Raw genomic sequence first — 18,740 nt, 5'->3', positions numbered from 1 at the left:
TGCCCTCCATAGGAACGGAAGCAAACTGACTTTGCGTATTACGAGGAGCGTAGCCCAGAAGCTTTTAGTGCAAATTCATTTTCCTTGCTTGTACTCTCTTACTGGAAGGACTTTCATAAGAAGAACACATTTTACGCTTAACACGTGTAAACTTTCACAATAGATCAGTAAGTAGGCAGGACTAGTCTGACGATGGAATACACTGTACTGCTGAGCAAATAAATGAATTGACAGGGTGGTGGGCACCAGATAGGCATGACGTTATTCGAATAGATCTGATAGTGAGTGAAGAGCAAACCAGATGTTTTAAAAGTAGCTGTTATGTACCAAATAAATAGTAGTAGTATAAGAGCTCCTGTAATTTTGATATAAAGGCAAACTCCCCTTAAAGATCAACTGTATTTGTTTTTCTCTACCTGTGACTTTTGCGTAATTACAACCTTAGATTAACTAAAGATATTTTTTTTCTACATTGTATTATAAGTATTTTTCTGATTTCAGTATGATGTTCGTACTTAACATTTATGTTAACTGCACAGCATTTCCCATCAGGTTGATTATTTTAACCATTGCCATGTAGTTGGTTATGTCTTTACATTAAAAAAAAATATTTTAAAGTTGCATAAACCATTTTTGAGATGACCTAAAATACCCTCCACCCACATTACCGTCTGAGAATAATCAAGAATTAAGTATTTTAGTTGGATGTTCTTATTTACTTAATATTCGGTATTAGACAACAGAGGAACTGCTTTGATCAAACGGTAAAAGAATATCTACCATGCCACTGTTCTTGAAATTATGAACTCATAACTAAAATTGTTAAGCTAGGCTGAATGGGGCATATTTGGGGGATTAAAGGACACTGTATAACTCCTCAGTAAGAATTTAGGGCGCAGAGCTTCTGCCTGTGCCTTGTGATCAAAGAGCATTTACCCAGCTGGTTAGGATTTGTTTTTACTTGTATATAAGAGGACCCTCTGAAGACTCTATAAAAAGTGTCTTTTTCAGCTGCTCATTTGAAGATAGCCACTGTGATTTTTTAAAATAAGGTTTTTGAGGCTCAGTTTTAGGCTACTTTCCAAAATAAGTTCATAATATAGAAAATAGTCATCTTGTGTATTCTTGACCATTTTTATCATCCCATTGGATTTGCAGCTATAAGAGAGGAAAGTGAACAAGGGAAAATTTATTTGTATTTATTTAGATCAGCTCATCGTGTGACCTTAGAAGGGCGGGAATGGCAGTGAGTTCTCTCCAACAGGATTTTTGCTTATACGCAGCAGTGACGTCTTTTCCCAGGAACAATTTTTAAAACATTTCTTTCATTTCCGCCTAGAAAACAAACCTCAAGCAGATGGACCATCTGATGCCCTTAACGACGACAGCGCCAGGTACTGCAGGACTGCCCACTGCCCAGGATACGGATGGGCAGTGTCTTCCCTGCACACCAGTGTCCCCGGACGGCCAGCAGCTTTCTCCAACTCGGGCAGGTACCGGGAGCCCTCCATGCTGCCCAGGGAGCACTGGGCAGGTTGGAAGCGCCTCTGACGTGTCCAGTGTGGGGAAAAAAGACAATACGGGCTGTGCGTCGAGGGAAAAAAACCAAGGCGTGGAGAAAAGAGGGGAAGAGGCGGAGCCAGCACTGACTGTGGATTCTGGAACAGCGTCTGATGCCAGCAGCTGCCTTCAGAGCATGTCTGAGTGTGGAGGACGGGGCACCGGAGGCCTTCCGTCCTGCAGAATCGGAAATGAAGAAACTGGAGCAAACCCTGCTGTGGTGGCCGCAGACCAGGCGGCTCCGAGCAGGGCAGACGCGGTCCTGCCAGGAGTCATGGTCCTGGAGCCGGGCACGGCTCCGCGTTTGTCTGGAGGTGATCTGGTAGTCGATTCAGCAGTAGGTGCCAGTGTCCCAGAGACTGCAGGGGAGACAGAATGCGGTCTCGTGAACCCCAGTGCTGCCACCCAGAAGGTTATGGCTGAAGCAGGGGAAAGTACAAAGGAAAGGTTTGAGAACTCGCATGTCGGCACCGCTGGAGCCTCTGCTGTGAAAGGCACAAGCAAGCCTGTGGATAAAGCCAGTGTTCCCACCTGTGTCGCTGCCACCGGGTCCCTGGGGGGCAACCAACCTGCTGAGTCTTCACTTGCATTTAGTAATGGAGAAACCTCCATTGAAAAAACTGCAGAGACTGAAACTTCACGAAGTTGTAAAGCGAGCACTGGTGCTGTCGTAGATCAAAACCCTCTGGTCGTTCCAGCTGCTGCGAAAGACAAGATTTCAGATGGATCTGAACCTGACGCTTCCTTAGCAAACACACGTGAGGCAGTGTCACCCTCTGATGTAACCCTTTCCCGGCCACAAAACGATGTTATGCCAAGTCAGACATCAGAGACGAATTCATCTCATGTTCCAAGCCCAGACAGCAAATCACCCATCTGTCCTACAACTGGAGACCAGGGCCTTTGTGCTGCCTCTGCATGGCTACAGGACACAGGGACTTCTAGTGGTGCGGTGGCTGCAGGACATCATGGTGACACAGCTACCCCGCCGGGAAGCACTGCCGCAGGACTGCCCAGCACACAACTTCCACCCACGGCCGTCTGCTCTGAAGGCCCACAGGCTCGCCCAGCCACCCCTGCCCCTGGAGGAGAAACCCAGGAAGATGTGGGGTTTTGTCCTCTAGAAATTCCAGATAAAGAGGGCCAAGAAGGAGGTTTGAAATTAGAAACATCTTTGACAAAGATGGTCGTGGTGGTTCCACCTCCACATGCCACTGTCCCCAAAAGTGACAAAGAAGCAGTACCCGACCAGGCAGTGACATCGGGCAGGACTTTCTCTCTGGCAGGCAGTCCAGGCAGTGAATCAGTAACCAGGGATGACGCACTTTCTCTTGTCCCCTCCCAGAGCAGAAAGGGAACAGCAACTCCTGAACCACATACCACTAAAGATTGTAGAGATGGCCGAGATTCGAATGATCCAGAGAACCAGCTGCTAGAAGCCGGGACAGCAGGCCGCACCTCCTCCCCTGCTCTGGATCTCCAGCCCAGAATGGGCAACATTAGTCTCGTAGGATTTGGTGGGGAGCAAGGGGATCCCTGCCTCTCAGCAGCCCCTGAGGTTCAGAATACTGAGGGGCCCTCTGACTCGTCCCTGCTGTTTATGGGGAAGGCCCCTTTGGGCCCTGATTCCAGTTTGACTGACGAAGGAAAAAAGCTGGTGGTTCTAGAAAGCTCTGCAGCTCCGGGACAAGATGACAAGGTTAAAGCAGTGACTTGCTCCTCCATTAAGGATGACGGTGTTTCTTCAGGGACGTCGCGGGAAGAGCAGAGAGCAGCCCCTCCTGGGTATGAGGCACCGGGCGTCTGCGGAGAGCCCAGCTCAGCTGCCTGTGCCGGGGACAAAGCGCTGGAAGCCGGTGCTGCACAGGGCACACCCTCCGCCTGTCTGAACGCAGAAACCAAACATAACAAGGAAGTGGCCCCACCAGTGTCACTGCTGACTGAAGGTGGGGCTGCACAGAGCCTGGTGCCACCAGGAGCAGGTCTGGCTGCAGACGCGAGCCAGGAAGCCCTGGGTGCTGAGCCCAGCCGCTCACCTCTGCTGCCAGGTGGCTCTGAGGCTCTTACTTGCAATGGATCTTTGGCTCTGGATGTGGGAGTGAAAAACACTCAGTCCCAGGGCAAGAGCCCTCCTTGTGAGGTGGGTGGAAATGTGCTGAGGGACGTGCCTGGGGACGTGCCAGGGGTTGATGCCATGCAAGGAGCTGCTGGGGCCAGAAGAAAGGATTTACCATGCAACGCGCAAGGCCTCCCGACTCCAGAAGTGCCGTTGAGCCAGGAGAAGAACGTGATCCGGAGTTTGCCAGGCGCTTTACCAGACACAGGTGTGACTGACCTCCAGCGCTCTGCACCCCCAGAGATGGTGCCTCTCGGTTGGGAGAAAGCGAGGCTGGAGGGAGCCAACCGGAGCTCTAGCACGGGTGCCTGCCAACAGGCACGCGTGGATGAGGACGCACGTCCCGTCGCGCTACAGCCCGTTGCCAGAGAGCTCCCCACAGACACGGGGTCCTCACCCAGGGATGACAGGGCCCTGAGCAGTCCCCCTCTGCCTTGCACCTTGTCTGCCAAAGCGGAGCATCAGCCCACGAGAGCTGAGTCGATCGAGGAGGCTGCGAGTCGCATCGTGGATGCCGTCCTAGAACGTGTCAAGGCCTCCGGAGCCCTGTTTACAGAGGGGCCGGTCAGTCCCGTGTCACCGTCCAGTCCTTCAGACTTGGGCCCAGGGACTGAACAGCGGGAGAGTGTGTCTGTGCCTGGGGAGACCCCGCACGAGGGCAGGATTGGGGAAGAAGCCCCTGGGAACCGTGCAGGACCTTCTGCTGGAAGGTTGGAGCCAGAGAAGATTGTCCAGCCAGCCCAAGGACCAGAGGCGGTGACAGGTAAGCAAAGCAGAATGCAGAATTAGCAACCTGGGGGGCAGTTCGCTGAGGGGTCTCTGTGATGTGCTGTAGAATTCAGAAATAGAGGTGTGTGTTGTTTAGACGCTTGTGCGCCTTGGGTAGGTTGCCACATTCATCGTCACCACCATCAGGAAAAGGCGTCATCTCGGGCGTGGACAGATTTTGTGGACTCCTGGCTTGACTGCTTAAGCCTGTCCATGTTCTGTCTGTCACCCTGGAGCAGTTGTCACTTCCTAACGTGGAACACAATGCCTACTAGCTCACCGGTGCGCTGAAGTAGTGAAGGAATTCGGCAGATGTTTTCATTCCCACGGGTCAGTCCTTTCTCTAGAGCCGTCAGACACAGTGCTGAGAACGCGGCGTCTTCATAAGCCTGGAAGTCCTTTCTTTCCCTGTCCTCCTCCTCTGTGTTCTGAGCCAGTTTAGTCAGTGGTTTCATGAAGAACTCTATCTTTCTAAGCTGATGGCCCCACATCCCAAATGGTGGTATTAGGTCATTGGTGAGGGTTGGGGGAAGGGAACTCACTCCCTCCTTTTCCTGCCTGAGGAGCAGACCTCCTGTCCCATTGCCTGTTGCCTTTGGGCAGCAGTCTGGGAATTCAGGACCCTGCTCAGTGCAGGGATAGGATGCAGGATTTCCGCCCAGCCCAGTCTGCTGAGCTGCTGTCACAGGGCAGACGTCGTGTCTGCTTATCTTGGTGAAGCAGCTGCAGTGAGCAGATTGCTCACACAGCAGCCTGTTGCATCTATGGGTAACCGGGCCCAGAGAGAGCAAAGAGAAAGAAACCACGACGGCTCGGTGGGAGCCAGCGCTCTGAAGGAGACTTACTGGGGGTTGAGGCCGCAGCCAAAACTGGAGTATTGACTCCTGGACTGTTTCAAGGTCGGTGTGATACACGCTTGGATACCGCCCTCTGTGACCGGGTATAGACAGAGGGCCTGTCTCTATGCTTGCCCCCAGGCTTCTGTAGGTAAGAAGTAGCCTGTTTGGTTTTTTATTGTTTGATTGTGGTTTTGCTGTTCTTTCTAATTTTTGAAAATCCTTTTTTAAGTGTAGCACACAGTTAAGAGTGTGGGGGTGGGGTATGTAGAGAAATGAACAAATAGAACAAGAAGTTGCTTAGGAAAAAGCAGTGTAAACACAATAGTCATTTTCCCCGATTAAGCATTTTTAACCATTTATAATCCTGCCCCCGCCCTCCACTTGAGGGATTTAAGAAACCTGAGGAAGAATTTTGTGGTGACTTTGGGTTTTTGCTCCTATGAATATTTTGGATTGTTAATGATAGAAATTTATTGGCTGCTAGTTCAGAGTTTAAATGAGAAATAAGGTCTCTAATTTTTAAAATAAGGCACAACAACAAGTCTATTTTGGGGGCCCTGGCAGGTTGACATTTCAGAAGAATGGGAGTGGCTGTAAACTGATGCCTGGCTCTGTGTTCTTCTCATTTGGGTGCTACGTCTTTGGCTGCCTGGGCTGGAATTATTTCTCTTTCTGGCTCCCTCAGAGTTTAACCCAAGCAAGTGCAAACTACATGAGCTTGGTGTCTGTGGTACCCTGTGAGAAACGGTGGAAAGCAGGGAGAATTTCAGACTTTGACATGTACGTAAATAGAGTAAAGATGCTAAGAAATGATTTTTGAGACTTTCAGGTTTTAGGAAGGAAAACGGATGACATTTCAACAGTATCTCTGGGTTTGGGGTTGGTGGATATGTGTGGGTGGGTTACTTGTTCTGCTACCAAGGAGTCATATGTGCTCGGTGCTCATGGTCTCAAACTGCAGAGAGAAGTAGCCAGTGATGGAAGCTGCTTTTTTCAGAAAATAGCCAGGATTGGGGAAAGTCCCCGGCCACATTGCCTTAGAGAGAAAGCCCCTGAGTCTGATCTCAGCACCAAAAGGGTATTTTCTGGGAAGTTTATATTCCACTCCTGAGTATAACCATCGTGTTTTGTGAGTGGAGAGACATGGGCTTCACTGCTGATGTGGAAGGAGCCACAGTGACACTGGCTTCAGTTTTCTTGTACTGCTGTAGATCAAGCCAAACAGAAATTGAAATGGGGAAAACACAACTTCCAGTTAGAAAGGAGGCCGAGGCCCTGCACCCTTCAGGAGCGCTGGTTGCAGTGCTTTGGGAAGCTGGTTGTGTATATCTGAGCCAGGCCAGTCCTGCCCAGGTTGCCACCACCCCTTAGGTCTGAGAAATCACTCTCTGCCATTGTGACTGTGCCTCTGCGTGTCAGAAAGATGTGTTTTCAGTTGGTGGGTATAGTATAGTAAGGTTGTGCCAAAAAATCACATCCCCAAATAAATAGAATAAAAATCAGCAATCAAAAAAGAAAAATATTACTCTAACTCACTTAGGAATGTTTTGATCCAGGAATACTTCCAAAGGGATTGCTTAGTCAGGTTTTTCTTTTTTAAGTTCAATCACATTTTTTTTTTTTTTTTTTTTGAAATGTAGGACAGATTTTGGTTCTTTGGGCAAGGAAACTTGGTTGCCAATTTTTAAATTGCTAGTAAGATTATATAATTATAAGGGCAAAGGAAGAAGAAAGGCGATTTGTGAATGCTCATTTATAGAAATGTAACTTGCCTAAATCTAAGGCAGACCTTAGTGCATGTCACAATGTGCTATTAGAATAAAGTCTTAATGTAATCTCTTCTTTGGTGAAAGAAACCTCTCTCTGCCCTTTGGTGTAAGGAACAGTTTTCTCTGCCAGAATATAGTGGCATGACTAGGTTAACAACAACCACAGAAAACTTGCTGTGTGAAATTTAGATGGTATTATAGTTCCATCTGTATGTGGATTACCATGGTGAATTTTGACTGTTAATCACCAGCCCCCTTTAAAGAGGGTCAAAGCCTAAATTTGCTTCAGACCTCAATTTATCACTTCCTTCCTGTACTTGCTTGACCAAATGGTGGTCAGGTAACAGAAACCACTACTGTTCAGTCTGTTGAGCCTAATTCTAAAGAAAGCACACACTAACTTTTTCTTCAAAAAAGGAACTGCTAATTTGTGATAATGTTTTGGTTTGGGAAGAAACAAAAGTTAAAACAAGAAATAACTTTATAGAATCGTTTCGTATTATCAATTGCAGTCCTGGCTAAATGAGTGTGTGTAGTATTTTTAAAAGAAAGACTCTTCCCAAAGGCTTTAGCTCGTTCTCAGCGGTTCTTTCCTTTTTGTGCTGTACAAATGCAAACATTGCCTCTTGGATGCTTGTCACAATGGACGGCCTAGCGTCAGCTGTGTTAATCCGTTTCCTTGGAGCTCGTGCATTTACTTTTCCATGTGTAAGCCAGCATAGTCCTGTCATGAAAAGTCAGTGAGTGAAAATGGAAGTTCAGTCGACATTGGGTTGGATCTTCCCTTTGCTACAACCCCATGTGAAGGCTGGGGAAAACCGTACAACCGTGTGATACAGAAATAGCTCACCACAGGGTCAGACATGACACCAGCTCCTGCGAGCCAAAGAATACCTTTCCGTTTAGCACCAAAGCAAAAACAAACAAAACACCCGAAACCCGGAGCATGTTGTGTAAATAGTGAGGCACAGGAATCAATTTTTCAAATGTGCTTTGTAAACCCCTTGTTCTCTTCAGAAATGCCAGACACAAAAGCTGCCGATGAGGTGGATTTTCTGAGGAATACCGGGGAGAGTTCCGTTTCCGAGGAGGTGGCTGGAGGGGACAGGGCCACTACGCCCAAGATGATGAGACAAGGCCCGAAGACCGAGGCGGTAAGTGGCAGCAGGTCTGTGGGGGCACAGCCTGTGACGAGCGTGGTCCGCTGTGTGTGATTCACAGCCGTGTTTCCTTGTTGGGGGATTTTTGTTTTTCACAGCAGTATTTTTCCCCTTCTCTCTTGTTCCATTACCTATAAATGTGGATGTGGCATTGCAGTTAAGCCTTCATAAATGGTGTGCACCACAGGGCAAAGTTTTGTTCTGGGCTTACCCACATGGATCCCTGGGAGATTGTGACGAAAAAGATTTTCCCTGTGAGCGCAAGACTTTTCAATTTGTCATTAAGTTTAACGTGTCACAACATGAGAATTACCACCAAAGGGATATGGTAGCCCTTTTTAAACCTGACTCTTCTTTTTACAGAAACTGATAGCAGCAAAAATAAAATTTTGAACTTAGAGCTCAATACTAACTGTGCAGTATGAAGTAAGACATTTTTAGTGATGGGGAAAAAAGGTTCAGTTTTTTTTCATAACAGCTTTATTGGGATGTAATTCACATACCATAAAATCCACCCATTCAAGTGACCTGCACAGTTGAGTAGTTTTTAATAGATTTAGAGTCGTGCAACTGTCATCACTGTCTAATTTTAGAACATTGTCATCAGTCCGAAAAGAAACCCCCTACTTATTAGCAAGCAGCCCACCCCCTGTACCCCCAGCTCCTGGTAGTCAGTCATCTTTCTGTTGATATGCATTTGCCCATTCTGGAACTTCATGGAAATGGAATTACACGATACGTGGTCTTTTGTGTCCACATATTTCTTTCACTTAGCATGTTTCAAAGTTCATCATGTTGTAACATTGACCAGTATTTGATTTCTTTTTATTGCCAAGTCATGTCCCATTGTGAGTGTACCACATTTTGTTGTACGATTGGATCATTTCCACCTTTTGACCGTTGTGAATAATACTGCTGTGAACATTTGTGGCCAAGTGTGTGTGGACATAAGTTTTCATATACCTAGGAGTGGATTTGCTGGATCATATGTGGTAATTGTATATTTAATGTTCAATAAGTTTTCAAAAATGTTTTTCTTCAGGATCTTGAGATGGTTTTTCTTCTTGTTTAAAGCTATTAACTTTTAAAATGAGGAAACTAACTTGTTGAGAGAAACACTGTTCTCAGTTTTAGATTCCATGCTTGTTTTAAAAAAAAAGAAAGAAAGAGAAAAAAACAACTTTTGGAAGTTGACAGTCAAGTTCCTGGACTAAATCAAGTTGACCCTCAGAAAATTAGCCTCCCTTGTCTAGACTAGAAGGTGCACTGTTTTTGTTCTTCAGAGGCCTAAGTGTGATGTTTTCTTCAAGTTACACCAGTAGGTAAACAGCACTGCACCCTCCCAAACTGTTTCAAGTGTATGAACTGTGATAAACAAGCTTCGGTTTATTGGAGTCCAGCGGTGGGGAGGTGCTGACTGTTCCAACCTCCCCTAGTCCAGATAATATTCATGACTAATGCTGGGTGGCTGCTTGTGGAGCAGGCATTATTCAGACAAATGTTGCTTTTGCCCCTGGGGAAAGGCAAGAGCACACACCCTGCATGGGTAAGCGGGTCTTTGTTTCCAGAAGCCCCTAAAAAAAAAAAGAGAAGGAGCAAACTCACATCCTTGAATTCAAATGCCTCCGTCCTCCATCTTAACACCACAGGGCTTCATGCCATCGCTGGCTGTAGACCCTTTGCTTACCAGTGAGAAATTCTTCTCATTGTATCTTGTCTCTTACGAAGAAGAAAACAAAACATTTTTAAAAACAAAACTCGCTCATCTCTTTCCTATTCTCATTTTTCCTCTAGTTTCAGGCGGGGAGAGAGATAATATCCCTCTGGTTGGTGAGCACGCCTCACTTTACACATAAAAGAATTTGACCATCAGAGAGTCATGTGATGAGAACAAGGTCAGACTCAGCTGGAATGAAAGCCCGGAGTTGGATTTCTCACCTAGGATTTGCACAGCGGGGCGCGTTTCCTCTTGACGGGTAGCCAGCTCTGTGATTGGTGGATTCATGCTGAGGGGCGTCAGTAGGTTAGAACCAGGTAATTGGTCTGTTGATGAGGGAGAGCCATGCCGTGTGCTTTGTGTCAGCTGCCTCTTGGTAGAGTAGGTAGGGGTTTTGGGTTCTTGAAGATGGTCAGGTCTAAACAGTGGAGACTTTTGTATTCATAGCACTGTCGTAATGATGTGAAATCTGACCACTTAGCTCTCCTCCCTGTTGCTCTGCCAGACTAGCCCTATTTGCTGTGAATTGAAAGGACAAAGGGTGGACACACACTTTAGTTTTTCCCACGTCCCATTTTCTTTCCCATCTAGCTCTTCATGTTGCTGTATTCACTGCGTAGGTTTTCACTGGGTCAGGAAAGAGAAATCCGCAAGCTTTTTTTTTTTTTTTGTAAAGGACAGACAGTAAATATTTTTGGCTTTTGGGGACATACAGCCTCTGTTACAACTAGTCAACTTTGCTGTTCTGGTGTGGAAGCAGCCATAGGTTGCACGTAAACAAGAGTGTGACCGTGTTTCAATAAAACTTTATAGACACTAAAATTTGAATTTCAGATAGTGTTCATGTGTTATGACATACTCTTTTTTTTGAGTAATTTTTCTTTTTAATCATTGAAAAATGTAAAATTTACTCATAGGTTTTTCATGGGCTGTACAAAAACAGGTGGTGGATCACTTGGCTGTGGTTTGTGGACCCGCTGGCCCCTGGCCTATAGAATACATGTGCACCAGTGGATGAAAAGAAAGAGAAGGAAAGTAGACTTCTTTTCTAAATGGTTTTGTCTGTTTTGTGGTGAAAGCTGTAGTTGATACCTACAAGTTAAGAGGCAGAGTTCCAGCTCTGTCTCTCTCCTAACTAGCTTTTTGACTTAGCATCCCCACAGTTGACCTTGTAACCTTGACCTTCTGGAATCCGTGTGTGCACTCTAAAAAGGGTTGCTTGAGCTTGCGATTATAATTGAGGGTGGAGTGACTTCTGTTTAATGTTATTTAATCCGATCTTTCTGACACATGCCCAGTCCCTGGGGTGGCCTTGGGAATAGGCCAGTCATTGCGTCCCTGAATCACCCTCTTCCAAAGGTAAAACAGAAAGAATCTGTGTATCTTGTGCTTTGCTACTGTCTTGGAAACCTAGAATGGTGGTACACTTATGGCAGTTTTCTCGTAAATGTAAATAAATAATCCATTTTAAAATCTTACAGGCGTCTTCCTGTTCACTAACCTTCGCTAAACGAGTATAATTGTCAGCTTGTAGGAACTCTATTGAGTGTGGCACTACCAAGTATATAAAGAAAAAAGGTACAGTAAGGTTCCTGTTTTCTTGAGTCCAGTGGTCTGTCTGTCTTACAAAACTGAGGAGTAGTTTTTTTTATTCCTTAACCTGCTTGACGCATTGTGCTGTAAATAAGCCCTTACTTTAAAAGTTAATAATGCTTAAAAATCATGATTCGTAAAGGAATTAGGCAATATCAAGATTAATGCTTGTTTATATTCTTAGAAAAAACACATTTATGCGTTAGATGCTGCATGTTTCTCCATAGATGATAGATGATCCTAATATTTCTTCACTAGGTTGAAAATTGTTCAGAATTCAGGAAGCCAGGTCACTTAGCCACACATAATAAAGTCCGTTCCCATTAGTCATTTTATCAGCACTGTATGGTTGTAGTTATTGAGTATTGCCAAGGCTTTAGCAGTAGTTACCATTTAATATTCAACATTGTCTTACGTATTTTACTCATTTCAAGGTTCTCAGATTACCTTTTGTTGTTTTCTTTTTTTCCTCAATGAGTTAGTATATATCAGCACTCAGAACAGAGCCTGGCACGCAGTAAGTACAGCTTAGCATTGTTATTTTTAGTTTGATAACTTCAGATTCCAGATTTCTTTTCACTCATTCAGGTGACCAGTGGCATATGGAGGTTCCTCAAACAATCAAGACTCAGGTTCTGCTTCTTGAACATTACTGTAAAAGCTTCGGGAATAGCATCAGACCTTAATTTAAGTTGGGAGAGTTGGACCTTGTTTTACCTCTGAGACTTTTAGAATTTTCATGAACTTCAAAGATTATCTGAAGTCCAACACCTTTGTTTTAAAGGAGAAGAAGTGAATTCAGCGTGGTTAAGTGACTTGCCTCATTTCACATCTAGTTATCTCTGTAACCTAGATTAGAAGCTCGCTTGTACGTAAGCAGTGTTTCCGCTATACGTACTGTGGTCGGCACAAGAGCCATGCTGGGGGTCCACTTCTGGGGAGTCCAGTTCACTTGGATGGGGTTTTGCATTTTAAACAAGTACTCCTGAATGGTGCATATATGTGCCAAGATTCTAAAACCATCACATTATACTCCCGTGCTTTCAGTGATAGTCAGAGAAATTCCTTTGGCCATTTTAGGACCAAAGTTGATTCACTTTACACTAAGTGTTGTGTTCTTGTTGTAATCTGTTGAGTTTTAGCTAAACACCACCAAGATGGAGTTTGTCCAAAGAGTTTGCTTTTGGTGCAGGAATTTATTCAGATTTTCCAGATCTGCCTTTTTTCCCCTAAAGAATGATATGAGTAGGTATAGAGATGACACTGAATCTTTCAGTCCAGAATAGAAGCTTCCTCAGACCCTTCACATTGAGAATATGGTGGCCAGAAAAGACTTCTGCTTGCTGTCCCCGTGCTGCAAACCATCAGGCTCCACATCTTGTGTGACCCTTTTCTCGGGTACGTGACCATGCTCATTAGAAGGGGCCTGCCTCCCTGACGTACCAGTTCGCGGAGGTGTATCTGTCATAATTCCCTTTCCAAATGCTCATTGCGTAAGCTTATTGGCCATGTGGAACGGTTAATTCAGCAAGCCAGTGTATCCTGTCGGGGTGCCCATGGTCCTAGCAGCCAGGCACTCACACATACATATCCAAGCACAACTCTAAAATCCCATATGTGGGGTATTAGGTTACTGGGAAAGTCTACACTCCAGTTAACATATGCTCCCCAATCAAAAGAAAGCGTTTAAAATCAGAACCGTGGGGGTGGCCGCTTAGCTCAGTTGATTAGAACGTGGTACTGATAACACCAAGGCTGCTCGTTCGTTCCCTGCGTGGGCCACTGTGAGCTGTGCCCTCTTTAAAAAAAAAAAAAGAAGAAATCAGAACCATGCTCCGCTTTTGTATAGCTACACAGCCAAACATCAACTTAACTGAATTTTCATTCTTAATTATTCTTACAACAGTATTAATATTTGTTTCTTCAAGATTGTGGGAAGGGCATTGTTGGACGATTTCTGATCAATGTCTTCTCCTCTCTATACTTTCATTATTTTTAATAGCACACTATGGTTTCTTTCTCTTGTCTCAAGGGGGCGAGCTTGCATTTCCTTCCCTAGGCCAAAAGTCTGGTCAAAAGCTTTTGTGTGTCTGTTTACAGCCTTGGTGCTCAGCTGCCAGCGGAAAATATGGCAGCTCTCAGGCTCTTTGGTAGCTAACTCGACAAGCCATAGCACTGCTGTTCAAAAGGGCTTACACCTCCTACCCCCTTATTTAACAGTTTCAATTAACAAAAAAGAAAAAGAAAAAAGATCCTTTTAAAAATGTCCCTGTTTTGTGATATGTGGCGCCCAGGAAAGGGAAAATTGGCCTCTCTCTGAGCCGCCAATGCGTCCCCCCCTAATTAGCCGTTTGGGGTCCAAAGCTAGAGCGAGCTTCAGCCACAGGGAAACTTACTCCTCGGTTTTTTCATACTTTTTTTTTTTTTTTTTGAGATACTCTTTATAACTCTTTTGAAATGGAGAGTTTCCAGGAGATTCTGCAAATATTCTTCTAGAATCAATAGTTGCAGAACAGGAGTTCCTCGAAGAACCCCACATCATAAGCCACAAGTGGAAAAACTATTTAGCCTTAGTGTAAAAATATTTGTAGATAATATATGTAAGGGTATAATTTAATGATCTGCCTAGACATTCTTAAGTGACCTTGAGCAAGTTATTTAATTGTTCTGGTCTCTATTTTCTTCTTTGTATTGTGGTTAGGTAATCTCTAAAGTTCCTTTCAGCTCTTAATTTTTGACTAGTGTATGATTCTAAAATGATTGGAATAAATTCATAAACGGTGGGTGCATATCTTATGTGTTGGACCAAAAGGACAATCATAAAGTACTTTTTAAAATCATACTTTAACAGTGAAATTCTTAACTAGTAACTTTTTTTCTTGAACATTTCCCAAGGCGTTTTTCTCTGGAGTCTTAAATTATATAGTCATTTTTTTGTTTGTTTTTTGCTTTCATGGAACTGCTTAATTATAGGTCCTGGGTCCATTTTGGAGGGGGTGTATGTACCTTTTTTTTTTTTTCTCCTCTTGGGACAAAAAAAACATCTGGTTCTTACCACTCTTTTCACCCATTTCTTACACTCCTTATTTTGCTTTGTTCATTTAAAAAAAATCCAATTAAACAAAACAAAAACGGTTCACCTGTTTCTCCTATTCCTCCACCCCCTGACTCGGGCAACCACCAGTCTGTTCTCTGTATCTACGAGCTGTGCGTGTGTGTGTGTGTGTGTGTGTGTGAGATTTTTTTTTTTTTAAGATTCCACATGTAAGAGAGGTCACACAGTATTTGTCTTGCTCTGACTTATTTCACTTAGCAAAATGTCCTTGAGGTCCATGCATGTTCTTGTAAATAGCAAGATTTCATTACATTTTTTGTGGCTGAATAATACTCTGTGTGTGTGTGTGTGTGTGTGTGTGTGTGTGTGAGTGACAATTTATGCAATCATCCATCGATGGACACTTAGGTTGTTTCTATATCTTGGCTATTGTAAATAATGCTGCAGTGAACATAGGGGTGCATATATCTTTTCAAATTAGTGTTTTTGTTTTCTTTGGATAAATACCTAGAAGTAGAATTTCTGAGTCGTTTGGTAGTTCTATTTTTAATTTTTTCAGGAACCTCCATACTGTTTTCCATCTGCACCAATTTACAGTCCCACCAAGAGAGTACGAGGGTTCCCTTTTTTCCGCATCCTCACCAACACTTGTTATTTCTAGTCCTTTTGACAACAGCCGTTCTGACAGGTGACATCTCATGTGGTTTTCGTTTGCGTTTCCCTGATGATTAGTGATGTTGAGCATCTTTTCATGTACCCATTGGCCATCTTTGTGTCTTTGGGAAAATGTCTATTCACATCTGCCCATCTTTTAATCACACTGTTTGGTTTTGTTGTTATTGAGAGTTGTGAGTTCTTCATATATTTTGGATATTAGCCCATTATCAGATATATGATTTGCAAATATTTTCTTACATTCAGTAGGTTGCCTTTTCATTTTCTTGATGGTTTCCCTGGCTCTGCAGAAGCTTTTTAGTTTGATGTGATCCCACTTATTTATTTGTGCTTTTGTTGCTTTGCTTTTGATGTCAGATTCAAAAACTCATCGAGACCTATATCAGGGAGCTCACTGACTATGTGTTCTTCTAGGAGTTTTATGGTTTCAGGTGGTATGTTCAAGTCTTTAGTGCATTTTTTTGTTGTATGTGGTATCAGATAGTGGTACAGTTTATTCTTTTCCGTGTGGCTGTTTAATTTTTCCAACACTGTTTATTGAAGTGACTATTCTTTCCCCATTGTATGTTCTTGGCTCATTTGTATGGTCTTGGCTCATAAATTAATTGATCATGTATGCCTGGGTTTATTTCTGGGCTCAATTCTGTCCCATTGATCTCTTGTGTCTGTTTTCATGCCAGTACCATTCTGTTTTAATTGCTATAACTTTGTAATGTAGTTCAAAATCAAAAAGCCTGATACCTCAGCTTTGTTCTTCTTTCTCAAGATTTCTTTAGCTATTCTGGGTCTTGTATGATTTCTTACACATTTTAGGATGTTTTTGTCCTATTTCTGTGAAATATGTCTTTGGAATTTTGATAGGGATTGCATTGGATCTTTGTATTAGTTTGGGAAGTATGGACTTTTTAACAGTATTCTTCCAATTCACGAGCACAGAATAGCTTTCCATTTATTTGTGTGTTTTTCAACTTCTTTCATTAATGTCTTACAGTTTTCAGTATATAAGTCTTTCATCTGCTTGGTTAACTTTATCCCTAGGTGGTTTATTCCTTTCTGATGCAATTGTAGTAGGATTGTTTTCTTAATTTCTCTTTCTAATAGTTTGTTATTAGTGGATGTAAATGCAACAGATATTTGAGTAGTGATCTTCTATTCTGCAACTGTACTGAACCCGTTTAGTCTGGCAGTTTTTTGATGGAGTTTTTACGGTGTTCTATATATATCTTGTCACCTTCAAATAGTGACAGTTTTACTTACTCCTGTCTAATATAGATGCTTTTTATTTTTCTTGCCTAATTGCTCTGGCTCAGACTTTAATTTATGTTGAATAAAAGTGGCAAGAGTGGGCATCCTGTCTTGTTCCTGATCTTAGAGGAAAAACTTTCAGCTTTTCTCCATTGAGTACGATGTTAGCTTGGGCTCATTATTTATGGCCTTTGTTATGTTGAGGTACATTCCCTCTTTACCCGCTCTGTGAGTTCTCATCATAAAAGGATGTTGAAACTTTTGTTCATTCTTACTATATTGACAGCTAGGGATAGTAGCCAAGCATAATACGTAAAAACATTATGGAGCCCAATAAACTAAGGTTTTAATCCCAGTTCTGCCACTTGATCTGCCACTTGGATCTATTTGTTTAGAGACCCAGTTTGCTCATCTGTAAATTAGGAACAATGATGTCTGCTTCAAAGGATGCGTGTACTAACCGGAGTTAGTATAGTGTCTAGCACATAATATGTATTTTATAAGTAGTAGGTGTCATTCTAACCTCACTTTAACTCAGAATTATCAGACCCTCCTAAGGGTTGATGGATGAATGAGTTTAGATAGGCGATGGTTAAAATAGCCTTGGAAGAAATGATCCATTGTATCAGGCCACAGTGGTACTCCTGTAAATTACTATGTCACTTTGTTTACTCTGAGGGTGCCTCAGCGCCAGGCGTCTTGAGATCGGACCAGGCTCTGGACCTGTCTGGAGGACGGTACATGCCAAGAAGCACTAGACTCCAGGATGTGTGTGACCTCCACTTTGTGGGCAACAGGACATTCGTTCTAAGAGGCTCGGGCGGTTTTCTCTCCTTCCGCCCTATGAAGCCAGGCATTATGGGAAGCTATAGACTGACCTGGCAGCCGGGGAAGCATGGAGAGAGCACGTATATATCCATGCATGAGGTCTTTACTTTAAACACTAATGACAAAGATTTCAAAAATCAAATGATGCTGTTAGAATGGATTCCCTTCCTACAGGACCTACTGACGTGCATTTCCAAACTAAATGGAGCCTTTACTTTGCAAACCTATATGGGTTTGTGTGTTGAACATTGGAATAGAAACTGGGATGCCGTGCTGGGTAAAATGAGTAGATATACACCATCCCTCAAGAAGCCCTGTTGGGAGAGGCACAGTGATGAACCAGGAGTTGACATCTGGATCATGGGAACTCGCGGACTTAGCTAGTGTTTACGCCTATCTCCACCCACATCCCTGCTGAAATATTTCACTCCAGGGACTTTTCCCTGTTGACAGCTTTGCTTTCCTTAAAAGAGGGTGTCAGTCTTTTCATTCCAGTTCCAGAAAGTGATGCAGGTGCCATGATTGTTTTGCCGTGGGTCACCATCACACACACAACACAATAGGCTCTGTTCCTCCCTAGGAGTCATTAGGTTTCCTAATGGGATGATCTGAAGGAGGAAGTAGAACTCTGGCCCTCCTCCCTCATTAGCGCCCAACCCGGCAGCGTCTGCTTCACATCAGGCTCGGGATTGTTTTCCTCCTTGTCTGAGACTGTTCGTTCCTTCTTGAGTCAGGAAAAGGACTTAAATTCTGGCTTTGTTGACATGGAACGTTAATGCAATTGCTATTGCAGCTGAGCCTATTAAAGCTCCTCGTACCTAAAGCTGCGAGAAATATTCTTTAAAGGTTGGCATATATTAATAGTATAACATGCATCGTGCTCGTAGGTCTGCGTTGTAAGTCATAAGCCAGGGTCCTGTAGACTTTGAGAAAGAGTGTGTCATTGGCACACCCCACTCCACCCTGCCCCCCCATCCCTTTCTCCCCAGGCTTCTGAGAAGCCAGCGGAGGTTCTTAAGAGATGGTGGCCCATGGTGAACTCAGATGATTGACGTATGCCGCGTGGTGTCGTGGGTACCTGCTCACTGTCCCTGGAGGAGGGGAGGAAGTGGCACGCTCATCATTGCTTAGTAAAGCCAAGTTATCTTATCTCTGGTTATTCCTGACAGGGACCTGCTCTGCCGTGTGTCTGTTTCTTGGCGTGACTCTGGGAAGGAGTAGGGATTAAATAGAAAGCAGAGTAATGCAGGCCCCTTTAAGAATACACTTTCTGAATCAATCTTGTTTTTTAAAGCTTAGACTCACTCTATGGGTCACCAGCCGTTTATTAGTGGGTAAACATGACAGTGCCCGCCAATTGACTGGTGTGAAATGTTCCCTTGATTCTTCTTCCATCAGGCTAGTTAGTGGGAGCC

General features: G+C 43.9%; 1 protein-coding gene across 16 annotated transcripts in view; it reads left to right on the top strand.

Annotated features, from left to right (window-relative positions):
- AKAP13 (A-kinase anchoring protein 13) overlaps positions 1-18,740 on the top strand; it is a 309,763-nt gene that overhangs the window by 181,997 nt on the left and 109,026 nt on the right. For all 16 annotated transcript variants that reach the window (XM_033100202.1, XM_033100201.1, XM_033100203.1 and 13 more), the window contains 2 exons: positions 1,340-4,439; positions 8,070-8,206. In XM_033100202.1, the coding sequence (XP_032956093.1) occupies positions 1,340-4,439; positions 8,070-8,206 (3,237 nt within the window). The remainder of the gene's footprint in view (positions 1-1,339; positions 4,440-8,069; positions 8,207-18,740) is intronic.

The sequence above is a fragment of the Rhinolophus ferrumequinum genome, chromosome 28 (genome assembly GCF_004115265.2).
Source record: "Rhinolophus ferrumequinum isolate MPI-CBG mRhiFer1 chromosome 28, mRhiFer1_v1.p, whole genome shotgun sequence".
Lineage (NCBI taxonomy): Eukaryota > Metazoa > Chordata > Mammalia > Chiroptera > Rhinolophidae > Rhinolophus > Rhinolophus ferrumequinum.
The sequence above is the reverse complement of the archived record's forward strand: the minus strand, read 5'-3'. Positions and strand labels throughout refer to the sequence as shown.